This window comes from Danio rerio, chromosome 25 (assembly GCF_052040795.2).
Source record: "Danio rerio strain M-AB ecotype USA chromosome 25, GRCz13ab, whole genome shotgun sequence".
Taxonomy (NCBI): domain Eukaryota; kingdom Metazoa; phylum Chordata; class Actinopteri; order Cypriniformes; family Danionidae; genus Danio; species Danio rerio.
In genome coordinates, this window is record NC_141045.1 from 1,922,714 (window position 1) to 1,942,455 (window position 19,742).

At 35.4% G+C, this 19,742-nt stretch overlaps 2 protein-coding genes and 1 long non-coding RNA gene across 3 annotated transcripts in view; 2 read left to right on the plus strand and 1 right to left on the minus strand.

Annotated features, from left to right (window-relative positions):
* Positions 1-19,742, plus strand: part of LOC147837625 (uncharacterized) — a 22,537-nt gene continuing 2,795 nt past the window's right edge. The window contains exons 1-2 of the long non-coding RNA XR_015526163.1: positions 1-90; positions 849-920. This is a non-coding gene — a long non-coding RNA (uncharacterized LOC147837625). The remainder of the gene's footprint in view (positions 91-848; positions 921-19,742) is intronic.
* On the plus strand, positions 3,803-7,298 carry rxfp3.3b (relaxin family peptide receptor 3.3b). Its single transcript, XM_087311570.1, has one exon. The coding sequence runs from the start codon at positions 3,897-3,899 to the stop codon at positions 5,106-5,108; it is 1,212 nt and encodes a 403-aa protein (XP_087167696.1). The 5' UTR covers positions 3,803-3,896; the 3' UTR covers positions 5,109-7,298.
* calml4b (calmodulin-like 4b) overlaps positions 13,189-19,742 on the minus strand; it is a 15,968-nt gene continuing 9,414 nt past the window's right edge. The window contains 3 exon segments of the mRNA XM_087311659.1: positions 13,189-13,242; positions 13,244-13,329; positions 17,653-17,841. Coding sequence (XP_087167785.1) covers positions 13,210-13,242; positions 13,244-13,329; positions 17,653-17,841 — 308 coding nt within the window. The 3' untranslated portion in view covers positions 13,189-13,209.

Consider the following 19,742-nt stretch of genomic DNA (forward strand, 5'->3'; position numbering starts at 1 on the left):
AGTAAACAAAGCAGCATGACGTCAAATCTAGCAGGATTTTTTTGATTTCATAAACTACACAGCATCCCAATATTGAAAGACTAAATCCAGGTAAACTTAATTTAATACCTTGTAAAAGAGAATTTAAGACTTTTTAATACTTTTTAAGGGCCTTGATAGCTTGATCGCTGGTGATCGTGACACTATGATTAATTATATTATTAACAATGAAGAACTGAAATTAAAACACACATTGCCTAAAACCAAGTCGGTTTTCCTTATAAAAAAGTTAAAATAAATAACTTTTGGAAACAAAATTTAAATTTTTTTATTAAAATTTTTTTTATTGCATTTCTTGAATCTTCTATAAACAAATATTTTATTTTAACCAGTTTGACTCTGCTGCTATTTTGGGATTTCTGCCTAGATTTTGCCTACCCAAATTTAAAAGCTTCAAAATCCACATGCAGAGGTGTAAATACAAAAATTTGGTATTAATAAAAAAAAAAACTTTGAATTTTCATAAAACACTATTGAAAGTGTTTAAAATATCTGTATATGTTGTCTGTGTTATAATAAACCCCTAAAAAAAGAGGCACTTTTTGTATTTTTTCTTTATAAACTCAACTTTGAAAGTGTCTCTTTTAGGTTGTGTGTGGTCTAGTGTGCTGTAATTAATGTTGGTGGTTTCTGCACATGTCTGTAATCATAGGAAAAAAGAGAAATGTCTCCACCATAATCTGTGCAGAAGTTATTGCATTCCAACTGATGAGAGGTGCTGTACAAGCCACAGGGAGCGATCATTGTTTTCATATTTCACTATTCTTTTGTTTGATCAAACATAATTCACTGTGTTTTTACCACATCAGACATATAAAAGGATTACTTATGCACATCAGCTCAAAAACAGAGGAGAATGGCCCTGAAGCACACAGCATAAGGTGAGAGATGACAGCTGTCTGTGCTATCTGGGGCTGCTTACTGATCGTAAATGTATTGTTTTCATTTCTGCCCCATGGAAACACCGCGGCTCATTCAAGAACTGTTTGATCTTGACCGGCAAGAGCTTTCATTTGAGCTATAACTTGTATATGTGTCATATATGAACCATATGGAAAATATCAAAATGAACCAATGTTCAATACCCAGCTCGGGTATCCAAAATACTGTGTATTTAAGTGTGAATAACTTTTGACCAGTAGTATAAAAACCAAAGTGATGCATATGTGCATAAAATATAGCTCCTACACTTTTAAACGAAACCACTTACGGGGGTCTGGTGCAATGCTAGCCCTTTAAATCGATGACGTTACCGACCCGGTACCCTGTCCGCAGAGTTTAACTGGTTAATGCAATTAAAAATATGCCGTTTCTGGCGCAGCTTCCGATCATCATCAATGTAATGCATACTTGCGACGTGTAGTTTGATTTTATACATAAAGGCGGCGCCAGACCACACCTATGCATTTGACTATGAATGTCGATTTCGATTACTTTTCAATTAATTGCCCAGCCCTAAAACAAGCTAAGTTAATAATAATAATAATAATAATAATAAAATAATAATAATAATAATAATAATAATAATTCCTACCATTTATATAGCGCTTTTCTGGGCACTCAAAGCACTTTACACAGGGGGGAATCTCCTCATCCACCACCAGTGTGCAGCATCCTCCTGGATGACGCGACAGCAGCTATTTTGCGCCAGACCACACACCACACACCAGCTGATTGGTGGAGAGGAGACAGAGATGGAGCCAATTATGATATGAGGATGGTTAGGAGGCCATGATGGACAGAGGCCAGTGGGCAGATTTGGACAGGATGCTGGGGTGAAACCCCTGCTCTTTTTCGAAGGACATGAGGGGATTTTTAATGACCTCTATTTAACGTCTCATCCAAAAGACGGCGCTCACTGAGCAGTATAGCGTCCCCGTCACTATACTGGGTATTAGAACCCACACAGACGGCAGGTTGGGCGCCCCCTGCTGGCCTCACTAACACCACTGCCGGCAGCAACCTAGCTTTCCCATGTGGTCTCCCATCCAGGTACTGACCGGGCACAGCCCTGCTTAGCTTCAGTGGGCGACCATGTGAGAGTTGCAGAGAGCGAGCTGCCGGCAGAAATATCTGCAGAATCACATGACACTGAAGACAGGAGCAATGATGCTGATTCAGTGTTGAATTGCTAGATTAAATTACATCTTCAAATACATTAAAATAGAAACAACACTGAAGAAACATGTTAATGAACAGTGTCTGTGTTAAATGATTGGCATTTCCGGTTGTGAATTGCATTATGGGATGTTAATCTCTGCTTGATTTACTTTTGATGTTGGAAATTCAACTCTACAGTTTAGCAAAGTGACTTTTATTGACATTTTAGTAGTGAAGAATAATAATATACAGAATAATATCTAGAGAAATAATTCTGTAAAATACCAGAAAATGTGCTGCAGTCCAATACAAGGGTTTTCTAGCATTACAGACAACACAAACCCAGACGATAAAGCACTTTACACTAATAAAAATGTTCATGAAAGTCACTTTTTCAAACTTTTCAAAGTTAAAAGTTGCTGGAAGAGAGATCAAGATCCCATAATACAGTTCAAATACATAAATAAATGGGTAAAAATAAAAAACAAGGATCACAAAATACAGAAAACGGCTAATTTATGGATATTTTACTTTAAATTATAATAAGTCGCATGCTTGATCAACAATACAGCTTTAGTAAGAATCAAACACTACTTCATTTAATTGCTCAAGCTCGCCTTTCGACTTTGGCATTTATAAACAAGCTTCAAGGATAACTTTATAATATCCGCGTCTTCTTCATCCTCCACATGTGTGTGTAGAGATTAATAATTACACACGGATTGTCAGTCAGCTCTGAGACGTCTGCAGAGGTCAAAGTCTTTGACTGCGGGTGTGTTTGGCTTCATATATAATTTTGCACACAGATGTGAGAGTCAAACTTAATGCACCTGAATATTAAACATGCATTACGGCGGAGAGAAACTGTAGTCTCTGTTATGCAGCGCCCGTCAGAAACACTCATCATTTATTCACTGCAGGACACATATATGTAGCCTTTTATTTGTTTTTCCTGCAATTACATGTTGCTTGGAGCTATATATTCATATTCAAAAGCAGAAACCTTTTCACCGGTCTGCTCCTCAATAAACAATTGTACACTTTATTATTTATTCATTCCTTTATTTCTATTTACATGCAAGGCCAATATGATGTAGGAAACTTCATATAAAACTTCATTTGTGTGTTTATTATTAAATTAATCTTATATTTTATTTGTTATATATATATATATATATATATATATATATATATATATATATATCCAATATTATAACTTCTTATTAAAAAACTATTTTTGTTATTATTTTTTTATTTAATACAATGTGTGAATACATTGTTTTTTTCCTGCTTTAATATTAATTTGTAAATCTAAATGTTCAAATGTTCTGATTTTCTCCAGAAGAAAAATATAACAAGAAATGCTTTGAAAAATGGTACTGCTCTCGGGCACTCTATTTAAAATATTTAAAAAATAATCAACATTTCACAAGAGATCTGGTCCTAAAACTACTGATTAATTCCCTGATTCCTTAATTTGGAAGTTTTTTTAATCCAATTTAAATGTTGACCCATTTAAAGTCATTTAATTTGTGCTCAACACAACATAAAACAAATCAAACCTGCTCCAGAAGGGGCGTGTCCCATCGCGTCTCCACCCCCAGTGGGCGGGGCATCAGGCGGCGCAGTTTTCATAAATCGCTGCTGATCTCTCCGCAGCAGCGGAACTCGAGCTCTCCGCCTCCGCAATGGAGTGTCAGGTCTCCCCGGTGTCCAACACACACCCGCTATAGCGCTCCTGCCCGCTCCACGAGCTGATGCAAGTCCTCCACAGACCCGGGCTGCCCCGGGCTCCAGACGCCGAGCTGTTGCAGGACAGGATGGGGGACTCTCAGAACCAGAGCTCCGCCAACAGCTCCGACAGCCGCTTCAGCAACCTGGAGGACATCGACCTGGCGGCGGAGGGCACCCTGCGCGTCACGATCTCCATCGTGTATTCGGTGGTGTGCGCGGTGGGGCTCGTGGGGAACCTGCTGGTCTTCTTCCTCATCAGAGTCCGCCAGGGCAGGAAGAAATCCACGATTAATTACTTCATCATGAACCTCGCCATCACAGACTTCCAGTTCGTCCTGACTCTGCCGTTTTGGGCTGTGGACACGGCGCTGGACTTCCACTGGCCGTTTGGGAATGTGATGTGTAAAGTGGTGGTGACGGTGACCGTGATGAACGTGTACGCGAGCGCGTTTTTCCTCACCGCGATGAGCGTGACGCGCTACTGGTCGGTGGCGTCGGCGCTGAAGGATCGCACGCGGTATAAGCGCTGCTCGGCGCGTCTGCTCAGCGCGCTCCTCTGGCTCCTAGCCGCCGCCGCGTCCGTACCCACCGCTATAGTGACCTCCGTGAAGACCATCAACGGCGTCAAGCTGTGCCTGCAGCGCTTTCCCAACGACCAGAACTGGCACGCGATCTACCACCTGCAGAAGATCCTGGTGGGCTTCGTGATCCCGATGCTGATCACGGTGGTCTGTTACGCGCTGCTGCTGCGCCTCATCCGCCGGCGGAGCATGAACAACAACCTGCCCAAGCGCAGATCCAGAGTCACCAAATCCGTCACCATCGTGGTGCTCTCCTTCTTCATCTGCTGGCTGCCCAACCACGCCATCACCTTCTGGGGAGTGCTGGTTAAACTCAACGTAATCCACTGGGATAAGGTGTACTACATGCTGCACACCTACGTGTTCCCGGTGACCGTGTGCCTGGCGCACTCCAACAGCTGCCTGAACCCGGTGCTGTACTGCCTCATGCGCAGGGAGTTCAGGAAGATGCTGAAGGATTTCTTCTGGAGGATTTCCTCTCCCGCGATCGCCAACAGCTGCCAGATCCGCCCGTTCTCCGGCACCGCGAAGGAGCGCGAGGACAGCCAGGCGGCGATCCCGCTGCACGTGCTGGAGACCGAGGAGTACCGGCTGTCGGTGGCGAACGGGCAAACCGACGCGCTGCCCTCCACAGACTGCACCATTCAGAGGTAGACTGCAGGACCGAGCGGACTTTATAAAACTTTTTTATTGTTGTTGTTGTTGTTGTTTGGAGAGCTGCAGCGCTTCTGTCCACATTCTGCACCGTGATTTAAACGCGTAGCTCCGGGTGTACAGAGTATTGAGACGCCATTCTGGGCTTATTGAGCTGCGTTGCACTTTTTATACGGTCCCACTCATGTTTTAGAGGGAATATTGCTGCATTAAAATCTAATTGTGCACTCTAAAAATGCTGGGATTTTCAATCCAAATTGCGTAAAATATGGACAAATCCGAATGTTGGGTTATACTTGGTATCATAAAAAGCTACGCACTGAATAATATCTGAAATGAACAACTGGAGAAAAAAAGGTTTCGACTGCAAGCATTCTACAGTATTATATTTGGTCTTAGCTATAATAATAAAAAAAATGAAGGTTGGTTTTGTCCATATATTACAACACAACTGGCTTGAATGACCCAGCCTTACTTGTTGAGTATTAAGATGCCACTGTGTTACTTGAGAGAAGATATTATTTTGAATTATGAACACTTGGTGAATTGTATATAAAGATATGACATGAATTAGTTTTTAATATTTTAAAATTATTTATTAAAATGTCTAACCAATCTCATTTACACACTTTTAATTAGGATTGGAATAAAAAAGGTATTTCATTAAAAAGTAAAAACTAATAATACTAGGAAATCTTGTATAATTATATTAAATGAGTCCAGATATTGAGATATCACACATGCACGCACACTAACAAACTTCTGAACACAAAATTATGAGTCCTTCTTTGAAATTTTTGTTTGTTTTCCATTTGATGTTTTCCAAGTGAAGACTTTTTCAGCACATTTTTACTCATGATCACTTTAATAACTTAATTCTTTTGTCTTTGCCATGATGACAGTACATAATATTTGGCTTATTATTTTGCAAGATGCTAGCATTCAGCTTAAAGTGACTTATTACGTTAATTAGGCAAGTCATTGCACAACAGTGGCTTGTTCTGTAGACAATCAGAAGAAATGTTTCTTAAGGGGGCTAATAATTTTAACCACAGCAGATTTAATATTTTTTACGATATAGTTTTTATGTTTGAAGACTTTCTCCATAAGAAAAATATAATAGTAGATATTGAGAAAAATTTGCTTGCTTTGTTAAACATCACTTAAATAATAATAATAATAATAAATCATAATAAAATAATTAAAATAGGTGAATAAATCGGCTTTCAATTATGTGTGTGTATACTGCTGAAGTCAGAAATATTTGCCCCCTGTTTATTTCTTTTCTCCAATTTTTGTTTAAGGGGGAGATTTATTCAACACATTTCTAAATATAATAGTTTTAATAACTGATTTATTTCATCTTTGTCATGATGACAGTAAATAATATTACACTAGATATTCTTCAAGACACTTCTATACAGGGTTAATTGGGTTAACTAGGCAGGTTAGGGGAATTAGGCAAGTCATTGTATAATGATGGTTTGTTCTGTAGACCATCGAGAAAAAAGTGCTTAATGGGGCTAATAATATTGACCTTAAAATTGTGTTTAAAAAATTAAAAACTGCTTTTATTCTGGCTGAAATAAAACAAATGAGACTTTCTCCACAAGAAAAAATATTATCAGACATACTGTGAAAATGTCCTTGCTCTGTTAAACATCATTTGGGAAATATTTAAAAAAGAAAACAAAATTAAAGGGGGGCTAATAATTCTGACTTTAACTGTATATATATATAAAATGCTGGGTAATTCAACTCAATTCTGGGTGTAATACAGACTAAACCAACTGCTGTGTCATTTAATTATTTAATTAAATTAATAGGACCAAATTTAACCCAATGTTTAGTGGTTATAGTGTATACTTTACACAATTTGGGTTTGAATAACCCAGCATTTCTGTGAGTATATATTTTCACCATTGATCACACGGTAAAAGCAGCAGATTTTTAAGCAGCAACTTTAACCCCGCTCCAGTTTTTATGCATCTGGTTTGTGACCTCTTTCTGTTGTTTGAGCTGACTGTCTGGAAATTCTGAAATAATTAAAATGTTCTGCTCATCTGCAGTGTAATAAAGCTGTGTCAGTGACCTCAGCCATGTGAAGGAGATGGTCCGAACGGAAATGAATGTAAACAGTGTTACTATGTTGTCCATTTGAAGGGCGTAATAAAGTCTCGTCTTATCATAGCGATGTTTGTTTTGCTCATAAACACAATTGCGAAGCGAACGCTTACTGTTATTCCATCTAATTAACATTTAACAGCAGGTCTGTGGTTGAGGGAGTAAATCCTCGCGCTGGCTGGAGAAACCTTCGTTTATTATTCCAACACAGACGCATAAACCCAGGCAAACAATAACACGACAACAGGGGAATTTATGAGCTTTATGATGAGGAGATGATTTAGTTCACAAAACAACAGGGCTTGCTTTCAGGTCTTGTTTTTTAGAGGTGATACGCTGATCAAACATGGTTAACATGTTAGTCTGACAAGACTTTGTTCAGTCGTTTATGTTAGAGGAAATGTGATATTACACAATCAACTATATCTATGTGTCTGTGTAAAGTAAAGAAATGCCATATGCCATGTCATAAAAATATCAGGTAAATAAACTGTGCATATTAAACAAAAATTAAGACTTTACTTGAAAATAGTGGATAAAACCCAATGCTTTTAAAGCGATTAAAGGACTTAATAAAAGTGAGTAAACCAGTTGCTTTCAAATTATTATGTAACACTTTAAAAAAAAATCATAATTTTATGGTTCATTTCCAGCAGTTGGGGTGCCGGATAAAAATCGTAAAATAACAGCTGTTAAATTACAGAAATTTACTGTAAAATAACAGAGGTTGAATTACAGAAATTTACAATTCAATTTAAGTAAATTTCTGTAAATTAATGGCCGTTATTTTACAGTGAATTTCTGTCATTTAATATCTGTTATTTTACAGTAAATTTCTGTAATTAATTGACTTATTTTACTGTAAATTTCTGTAATTTAATGGCTGTTATTTTACAGCAAATTTCTGTAATTCAATGGGTGTTATTTTACAGTAAATTTCTGTAATTTAATGGCTGTTATTTTACAGCAAATTTCTGTAATTCAATGGGTGTTATTTTACAGTAAATTTCTGTCATTAATTGGCTGTTGTTTTACAGCAAATTTCTGTAATTTAATGGCCGTTATTTTACAGTAAATTTCTGTAATTTAATATCCGTTATTTTACAGTAAATTTCTGTAATTTAATGGCCGTTAATTTACAGTACATTTCTGTAATTTAATGGCCGTTATTTTACAGTAAATTTCTGTAATTCAATGGCCGTTATCTTACAGTAATATTCTTTAATTTAATATTCGTTATTTTACAGCAAATTTCTGCAATTTAATATCCGTTATTTTACAGAAAATTTCTGTAATTTAATGGCCGTTAATTTACAGTACATTTCTGTAATTTAATGGCCGTTATTTTACAGTACATTTCTGTAATTTAATGGATTTTATTTTACAATAAATTTCTGCAATATAATATCCGTTATTTTACAGTAAATTTCTGCAATTTAATGGCCGTTATTTTATAGTAAATTTCTGTAATTTAATGGCTGCTATTTTACAGCAAGCTTCTGTAATTTAATGGATGTTTTTTTACAGTAAATTTCTGTAATTTAATGGATGTTTTTTTACAGTAAATTTCTGTAATTTAATGGATGTTTTTTTACAGTAAATTTCTGTAATTTAATGGCTGTTATTTTACGTTTTTCCCAGCTGCCGGAATTTTTTTTACAGTGAAATTGCTGAATTCTAAAAAATGTCAACCTAACAGCTCAAAGTTACAACTGCACCGTAAAAAGTGTTTATAATAATAATAATAAAAATAATAATAATACATTTTATTTGTATAGCACTTTTACATGCAACTCAAAGTGCTTCACAAACAAGTTGATGATTACTTTAAAAAAGTGAGTAAACCCATTGCCTTAACATTATTAAGTAAATTAAACGTGCACACTTCTAAACAATTAAGTTCAATACATTTGACAGTTCCAAGTTGCAACAGAATTCAAGATTTTTTTTAATAAAATCAACTTGTCACTTTTAAGGCAATGGATTTACTCATTTGTTTTACGTAATCGCTTTTTACAGTGTAAATAGCAAATTACTTCAACTTAAATGGAGTAAGTTCACAGCACTCATATCAATTAGTTTTTGTGTTTTTTTACTCCAATGGTTTGAAGCAATCAGTTTCCTTAAATGGTTTGAGTTTCCTTAACTAATTGCTTTAAAAGTATTGGGTTTTATTCACTAATTTAAAGTAAAGTCAACTAATCACTTTAAAGATCATCAGGTTTTATTGACTACTTTATGTAAAGTCAACTAATCTCTACCGGCAGGTGGGAGTGGCTCTGTTGTCACATGGTTTTAAAAAAACTCCGTCACCGTACTTCATTCAATATTTTGAGCAGCTGAAGATGATGAGGTAATAATACACCTGTTTTGCGAAACTGAATAGTTCTAACTACTGATGAAGCTTAATATTTGTTTTCACAGTATAAAATGTGTGTAGTTTTGGTGAACTAAAATAACTGTGGGTAATCAATAAAATGTGCATCATATTAATGTAAATACATGGATATTGGTCAGAACAGTGTAAATTGTACTTGCTTTCTAGATACGATATAGATATCTAGACATCTTTATCTAGATATGATATAGCCATCTGTTTCTGTAACAGTTAAATCACAGCGAGTTTAATTATCTAGCTAGTATATTATTTTAAAGCAATATTCAACTGTAACATGCTATGTCAGTCAACAGCGGATTATTAATCGACTTTCTTATGAAAATACCCATGGTGGCTGGAAGAACACATACAGTTAAAGTCAGAATTATAAGCTCTCCTGTTTATTTTTTCAGCACATTTCTAAACATAATAGTTTTAATAACTCATTTCTAATAACTGATTTATTTTATCTTTGTCATGATGAAAGTAAGTTATACTTGAATAGACATTTTTAAAAGACACTTCTATACAGCTTAAAGTGACATTTAAAGGCTTTAAAGGAAGGTTAATTAGGCAAGTCATTGTATAATGATGGTTTGTTCTGTAGACTATCGGAAAAAATATATAGCTTAAAGGAGCTAATAATATTGACTCTTCAATGGTTTTTAAAAAATGTAAAACTGCTTTTATTCTAGCCAAAGCAAAACAAACAAGACTTTCCCCAGAAGAAAAAACATTATCAGACATACTGTGAACATTTACTTGCTCTATTACACATAATTTTGGAAATATTTAAAAAATAAAATAAAATTCAAAGGGGGGTGAATAATTCTGACTTTAAAACATTTATTGTCACAGTCGTGTAAATAATCAGTTAAACCCTTTTTATGTTTATTCAGATCTTATTTTCATTCAACCACTACTTTCATTCAACCGCTGGTGGGTACTTTGGGGCTAAGCCCCTTATTCCTTTTGACCCTAGCAACGCCCCTGATGTGAAGTCAACTAATCGGTCAAAAAAAAAAAGGGGTTTTATTTATTATTTTAAAGTAAACTAATTGCTTTAAAAGTAATGTTTTTTATTCACTATTTTAATGTAAAGTCAACTAAAAACTTTAAATTAGCCAATAAAACCCAATGCTTTTTTATATTTTATTGATTTTAATGAACATACAAACGTAAACAAACAAGGGCAAAGACAAATGTATCAAATGTAGCAAAAGGCAAAAAGAAAAAAATCAATAATTAAATAAATAAAAATAAAATAATAATAAAGAAATAACCTCTCTTTTCATGACTAAATATCAAATAGCGAAATTGCAGATATTTATAAAAATGTCCTCTTGGTATCTTGAACTCTTGCCTTAAGTCAGTGAAGGATTTAGGGGTATCATTGACAAAAAAAACCCAACGCTTTTACAGTAAACACAATTAATCGCTTTAAAAGTATTGGGTTTTATTGACTACTTGACTACTTAAATAAAGTCAACCAACCGCATTAAAAGCATTGGGTTTTATTCATTATTTTAAAATAAAATCAACTAATCCCTTTGAAAGTAATGGGTTTAATTCATTATTTAAAAATAAAATCAACTAATCCCTTTGAAAGTAATGGGTTTAATTAATTATTTTAAAATAAAATCAACTAATCCCTTTGAAAGTAATGGGTTTAATTCATTATTTAAAAATAAAATCAACTAATCCCTTTAAAAGCATTGGGTTTAATTAATTATTTTAAAATAAAATCAACTAATCCCTTTGAAAGTAATGGGTTTAAATCATTATTTAAAAATAAAATCCACTAATCCCTTTAAAAGTAATGGGTTTAATTCATTATTTAAAAATAAAATCAACTAATCCCTTTAAAAGTAATGGGTTTAATTAATTATTTTAAAATAAAATCAACTAATCCCTTTGAAAGTAATGGGTTTAAATCGTTATTTAAAAATAAAATCCAGTAATGGGTTTAATTCATTATTTAAAAATAAAATCAACTAATCCCTTTAAAAGCATTGGGTTTAATTAATTATTTTAAAATAAAATCAAGTAATCTCTTTGAAAGTAATGGGTTTAAATCGTTATTTTAAAATAAAATCAAGTAATCTCTTTGAAAGTAATGGGTTTAAATCGTTATTTAAAAATAAAATCCACTAATCCCTTTAAAAGTAATGGGTTTAATTAATTATTTAAAAATAAAATCAACTAATCCCTTTAAAAGTAATGGGTTTAATTAATTATTTTAAAATAAAATCAACTAATCCCTTTGAAAGTAATGGGTTTAATTCATTATTTAAAAATAAAATCAACTAATCCCTTTAAAAGTAATGGGTTTAATTAATTATTTTAAAATAAAATCAAGTAATCTCTTTGAAAGTAATGGGTTTAAATCGTTATTTAAAAATAAAATCCACTAATCCCTTTAAAAGTAATGGGTTTAATTCATTATTTAAAAATAAAATCAACTAATCCCTTTAAAAGTAATGGGTTTAATTAATTATTTTAAAATAAAATCAACTAATCCCTTTGAAAGTAATGGGTTTAAATCATTATTTAAAAATAAAATCCACTAATCCCTTTAAAAGTAATGGGTTTTATTCATTATTTTAAAATAAAATCAACTAATCCCTTTAAAAGTAATGGGTTTAATTAATTATTTTAAAATAAAATCAACTAATCCCTTTGAAATTAATGGGTTTAAATCATTATTTAAAAATAAAATCCACTAATCCCTTTAAAAGCATTGGGTTTTATTCATTATTTTAAAATAAAATCAACTAATCCCTTTGAAAGTAATGGGTTTAAATCATTATTTAAAAATAAAATCCACTAATCCCTTTAAAAGTAATGGGTTTTATTCATTATTTTAAAATAAAATCAACTAATCCCTTTAAAAGTAATGGGTTTAATTAATTATTTTAAAATAAAATCAACTAATCCCTTTGAAAGTAATGGGTTTAAATCATTATTTAAAAATAAAATCCACTAATCCCTTTAAAAGCATTGGGTTTTATTCATTATTTTAAAATAAAATCAACTAATCCCTTTAAAAGTAATGGGTTTAATTCATTATTTAAAAATAAAATCAACTAATCCCTTTGAAAGTAATGGGTTTAATTCATTATTTAAAAATAAAATCAACTAATCCCTTTAAAAGTAATGGGTTTAATTCATTATTTAAAAATAAAATCAACTAATCGTTTTAAAAGCATTGGGGTTTATTGACAACTTTAAAGTAAAGTCAACTAATCGCTTTGAAAGTAATGAGTTTCATTCACTATTTTACAATAAAGTCAATCAATCTGCTTTAAAAGCAATGGGTTTTACCACATTTTGTTAAGTGAAGTCGACTAATCACTTTAGACAGTATATTAAGTGACACATCAAAGCTTCTGGATGGTCAGAAAACTATTTTAAGGAAAGTCACACAGACACATCTGGCACTTTGAAAACAATCCCACGGACGTTGGTTAATGATTGAAGCCGTCTGGCAGGTGGTTTATCAGTTAAATATGGTGGGTTGTGTAGTTATTTCGTTTTCTGCTGTTTTAGGAAGATTTAGAGGCCGTGATATCTGTGATGTTCAGCTGGAGTGACATTCTGCTACTGATTTATTGAGGTTTGTTCAGCATCACCTGGTCAGAAGAGTCACTATCCTTTCGCAGTCCTCGTATTTAATTTGTCCGTCATTTGCCACACCAGCTTCACTTAGCAGCTCGTCAACTGTGACACAAAACATTAATATCATTATTATTCAGTTCGCCTCACTAATTAGCAATGTAAAAGTAATCATGAGAACGCTATGGGATGATGTTAAGTTAAACATTTCTTCTACTGAACACAAAAGGAAGATATTTTGAAGAGAGCTCGTAAAACAAAAACAGAATGATTTTAAAAATGTTAAAAACTTGTAACCATTGAAGTGCTTATATATTTTTTTTCCATACTATAAAGGTCAATGGTTTAGAAAAAGAAAACTCATAAAGGATTGGAACAATATGAGGGAGAGTAAATGGTGAGTAAATATTAATTTTTGGGTGAACTATCCTTTTATCCCTCTAGTGCTGTTGGGTCGTTTTCATCTACTTTGGGGTGATTTTAGAGTCTTAATTTAGCCACAGCTTTCTCTGTTTCAGCAAATGGGATGACTTTTGTGTCAGGGTTCAGGAAGGATGAGGGAGCGAGGACTCATATGCAACATAAGATGATTTATTATCATTTTAGAATAAAACTAAAAGGACAACAAAAACCACCCAGGAGTCCGTTCTTCGTACCTCGCTTAAATGATCTAAGATGATTTGGCAGATCCTGGATCTTTTAATCTTGATAACTGATCTCTCGCTAATTTGGTTCTTCAAGTTCGCGAATCAGATTAGAATGTCTGGATGAACTGATCTGAGATCGCTGCGTGTGTTGTGAAGGACAGATCTAACGATCCTCGAAATCATGATCAGCAATGCAACGATTGGCTGACGGCACAGCAGCGTAATGACATCATCTGATTAATATTCAATTATCCATGTGAGCTAAATTACATCAAATTAGCAGTAAACGGCTTGTTAAATATGACACGCAATAACCTTCCACATTTGTTGTGAGCTGCAGGCTTTACACTTATATGTGTCAAGAGTATTCATCATGTATTTCAGTGCATATCAGTGTATTTAGTTCTACATTTAGAAAAGATTTTCTTTATTATAGTCGCCGTTTTTTAATCGGTGTAAAGAATAACCGGTTGTTTACAAAAGCATTTTCATATTGGTAAAGGCGTCTGTAACTTTTGTGAAGCATCAAATCACCGGCATATTAACTATCAAAACATGTTCATGACTGCATAAATGTATTATTGCTTTAAAAACAGTCACATATTGTGCATTTCTATTATACACAATTTGTACTAAAGCGATCTGAAAAGTTCATATCAATAAGTTTTCTCTTTGCACCAGCAGGTGGCAGTCTTTGTACTTTCATTTCGATGGTACAGATTGCATAAGTTTTATTAATATGTATAACTTTATTTATTTTATTAATGACTATAACTTTATATATATAGTTAAAAAATATGTACCATTTTCCCAAGTGTATATAACTACTACTGTAAGAAAATATCAGAATTCGGAACATACTTTCTGTATTATCTTTGCATGAACTGAGCCGATCTAATCCTGTTTATATGAATTGAGCCTGCTCCCGACCAGGTTTGACCTAGCAGAACTGTTGCCATGACAACAACTCTCGGATCAGCTTTGAAGAACGAAACGATCCTGGATCGTGTCAAATCGTCAATATCCAAATCCAGCTAACTGAGTAATCCACGTACGAAGAACGGACCGCTGAGGAGGAAAACATAACAATAACACAAAAGGGTAAACAAACTTGGCTGGGTTGGCAAGACAGGACTGGAGCACAAACAATGGGATGTATAGACGACATATGATGACGAACTGGCACAGAACAGCAGACATGAGGGGATTTTAAGCAGACTTAAATTAACACAAACAGATGAACATAATTAACTAATAATGGGGTAACAAGGAGGGCGGGACTAGACAATAGACGGGAGAGCACATGACACAGAGACAACACAAGCCATGCGCTCACATAAAACAAGATTAGAGCACGCAGCCAATGAGAGAACTCATTAACCGCGTGTCCATGACAACACAAGCACGCGGTGCATGTAAACACAACACCAACAGAAGACTGAACACAAGACACGAGTACACGATGAATGAAAACACTCACCGTGCACACACACACGCAGCGTGCATGTTTTATCCCAGCGCCAACCAAAACCGAAACCAACTGGACCGAGGCGCTGAGAATGAAACACCACGCTACAGACAGACGAACGTGAACACCCGGACGGGAGTGCGCACTTGCAAACATGCAAAGACCTCACGCACCCACATAAGTACACAAGTATAGTCAGTCATGAACTGGGCCGGTCTTTCAACTCTAGGGCTGAAAAGGAGTCCTGCTCCGGCCCTGCTTGGACATGTTAATAAACTGTGTGCGAGAGGATTACAAATTCCTGGACTCAGTAAGAACAACTTTATTGCTGAGTACTGCTCTGTGTCTGCAATAATAGGCAGTCTGCATGTTTGGAAAAGACGATATCATCTCTATCCTTAATTTGCAGATATTCCTTTATGTGTTTATTTATTTACTTCTTTGTGCAGAGGTGACTTTTAGGACTTTATTTTGACGGTCCATGCGCAGAGCGCAAAACGCAGGGCGCAAACGCTTTCAGGGTGTGTCAGAACGCGTTTTTGCTAATTTACGGACGGGAAAATTCGCTTTGCGCCTTGGCGCATGGTCTGAAAGGGTTGAGTTTATTTTCTTAATGAGTTATAGGTGTGTTTTGAGAATAAACCAATCAGAGTCTCATCTCTTATTCCCTTTAAGAGCCAGCTGCGTCACGCCAAGAGCGCATTCACTATTTACAGGACGCAAAGTAAGTCTAAGTAGAAAAAAGGAGCATTTCACAAGCAAACAGTTCACAGTTAAACTGTTAAACAGAGCATCTACTGCGTGAGAATGAGAGATAATGGATCTACTTTCACTTTCCCTCTTGGATAGGGAAACCTTTACGCACAGACATCAATTAGTCTATAAATAATTAATTTTGTTTGTTAAGCGCAAATATTCATTTCAAAACTATTTCTAAATTCAGTTCTAATTTCTAGCAAACGAATAAATGAACAATAATAACCAAGTGTGGTCAAAATACTGAGTTATTTCCAAATACACCTGCCATGCCCCATATGGTCTAAAACCTGACAGGTGGGCAAATCTAAGCTTGTTTTTAATTAAACAAATATGTATATATTAAATAATACTGCTAATAATAATAACATTATACAAAAGCAAATTGTTATGAATGAACTGAAAAAGCCTCCCGAGATAAAGACATAAAAGCAGTGATTTAAATTTATGTAGGCTAGAAAATAATATGTTTTGTAATATTTTAATCCTTTATATTTATATTCTATATCTATTCTTATTATATCCTATATATATCTTTAATATTTACATGTTTTCATATGTAAAGATATTTGCCTATTGCTCTCTTGTGTGTATTAAGCAGTGTGTAAGCGAGGCACAACTCTGTGCTGGAGTTTAGACCGGGTTAGTTTTGGTCTAATGAAAAATCTATTATAGTTTCTTAAAATAGCAACGCGCCAGCGGTCCGCCTCAGAACACCTTCCTTTTTAGAGCAGAACGCCTATGGGCGCACATCTGAGCGCTAATGCATTTGCTATTTAAACAGCGTAGCGCAACGCCTCAAAACCACTCTTGCGCCAAGCTGAAACTACCAAAAGACTATTGCGCAACGCCTTGCGCCACACTGCGCCGGGTGTATGATAGGGCCCTTAGTGTCTTAATATTGTCATGTAAAAGATATTCAGTATTCATTTGCACATTGCCTGTACTGTGAATCATAAGAGGCTCAATGTGATTATTTGGATGCTGTGTTCCTTTAATTAGTCATTCTGAATAAAATAATCATGTGTGTGTAAAAAAGACCTTTGCACACTTATCTTGTTATGTCTGGGAAAATCAAAATAAGCAGCTCAGCTCTGTACTGTAAATGCATTTATGCATGCACACCATCATTTTACACTAATACTCTACTGAACTTTTTTGCACAGGCCTATCTAAAGGGTTAATGCTGCCAACTGATGATCAACAGTAAGAAATGCAAGCTGTGTCTCTTCCCAACAAGGAAAACCACCAATAATGTGGAATGCATATGGTGAAATGGGTTAGCAGTCAAGAAATGTGATTATAATGGAAGTCAATGGGGCAAAAACAGCCCCCAACATAACCAACGAGGAGTCAATTTGGACAGTACACAAGGGTTAAACTTCTTGGGAGTGTAAAAATGCAACAGCTCTGACAGATAACCAGCGGATAGATTATGTAAGGATTTATACATCAGTAAGAGAACTTCAAAATCGATTTTGAATGGGCAGCCAATGGAGGCTCCTCAGGATAGGGGTAACATGGTCACATTTGCGACTGTTTTGAGTAAATCCAAACCTTCTTGATCTCTTAGTTTTTCTCCAAAGTGAGTCAGTCTGGCTCTGAGCTCTGCCGCAGTGATAAATCCTCGTTTCTCAGTGTCCGTCAGCCTCACGGCCTGCAGGATCTCGGCCCGCGGGTTCTCCTGCTGGATCTGCTCATGCGTGATGCTGAGAAACGTGGAGAAATCCAACTCTCCGTGCTTATCTGGAACAGACAGAGAGGCAGAGAGCTTCGCCAAAAAGCTTTGCATACAGAATCACATCTGACAGGCTGAGAGTTATATTCCTACAGGTTTATATTTAGCACATTGCATCACATTTATTCAGAGCATGAGGAAAACATGTGGTGTTCAGTGTGGGGTGTAATTAGTTAGCATAATAATAATTATGAGAATAATAATAATGTAAACAGTTATTGTACTTAAATTACTTATTTACTGAAAAAATAATGTTCTTCTTTAGCGAATTTAATTACAGTTACATACAATATACTTGCCTTAAATACTGTAAATAAATCCAACAGTTCAGTATAACTCCACATTAAATATAGATTAATAATATCTAGCAAAATAATTCAGTTTGTTACATAAGGTTACATTCATCAGGATGTCTAAGCATGTCAGAATTATTGACAATATACATTCACTGGCCACTTTATTAGGTACACCTGTCTAACAGCTTGTTAACGCAAATTTCTAATCAGCCAATCACATGGCAGCAGCTCAATGCATTTAGGCATGTAGACACGGTCAAGACGATCTGCTGCAGTTCATAGTGTGCAACAAAATGGGGAAGAAAGGGGATTTAAGTGACTTTGAGCGTGGCATGGTTGTTGCTGCCAGACGGGCTGCTCTGAGTATTTCAGAAACTGCTGATCTACTGGGATTTTCACGCACAACCATCTCTAGGGTTTACAAAGAATGCTCAGACAAAGAGGAAATATCCAGTGAGCGGCAGTTCTGTGGGCGCAAATGCCTTGTTGATGCCAGAGGTCAGAGGAGAATGGCCAGACTGGTTCCAGCTGATAGAAAGGCAACAGTAACTCAAATAAGGTCTGCAGAAGAGCATCTCTGAACACACAACACGTCCAACCTTGAGGCAGATGGGCTACAGCAGCAGAAGAGCACACCGGGTGCCGCTCCTGTCAGCTAAGAACAGGAAACTGAGGCTACAATTCACACAGACTCACCAAAACTGGACAATAGAAGATTGGAGAAACGTTGCTGCTCTGATGAGTCTCCATTTCTGCTGACACATGTTTGCATGAAAGCATGGATCCGTCCTGCCTTATATAAATGGTTCAGGCTGCTGGTGGTAGTGTAATGGTGTGGGGGATATTTTCTTGGCACACTTTGGGTCCATTAGTACCAATTGAGCATCAACGCCACAGCCTACCTGAGTATTGCTGCTGACCATGTCCATCCCTTTATGAGCACAGTGTCTCCATCTTCTGATGGCTACTTCCAGCAGGATAACGCAGCATGTCATAAACCTCAATCATCTCAGACTGGTTTCTTGAACATGACTAGGAATTCACTCTACTCAAATGGCCTCCACAGTCACTAGATCTCAATCCAATAGAGCAGCTTTGGGATGTGGTGGAACGGGAGATTGGCATCATGGATGTGCAGCCGACAAAATCTACAGCTACTGCGTGATGCTATCATGTCAACATGGTGCAAAATCTCTGAGGAATATTTCCAGCACCTTGTTGAATCTATGCACAGAGGATTACAGCAGTTCTGAGGGCAAACGGGGGTCCAACCTGGTACTAGCAAGGTGTACCTAATAAAGTGGCCGGTGAGTGTATGTATTGCAACATTTTTGGTGCAGCCCATTGTAGAATTTATATATATATATATTTTAGTTTAACCTAGCATTGTGCAATTTAAATAAATGTTGGATTGTCTTAACCCAACACCGGGTCAGAAATGAATTATGTATATATACACTCAAACAAATATATTTATGTATATATATATATATAAATAAATATGTTTAAATGTTATTTGATTTCAAAAGTTAAAGGGCACTGTTTGACAAATGTAAAGAATTTAAAGAGTTTAATTATAACCATGCTTTATAGAGATTTATGCAAGATTGAGT

Excerpts from the sequence above, each read along its gene's own strand:
- rxfp3.3b (XM_087311570.1), top strand. The coding sequence starts at position 3,897 with ATGCAAGTCCTCCACAGACCCGGGCTGCCCCGGGCTCCAGACGCCGAG.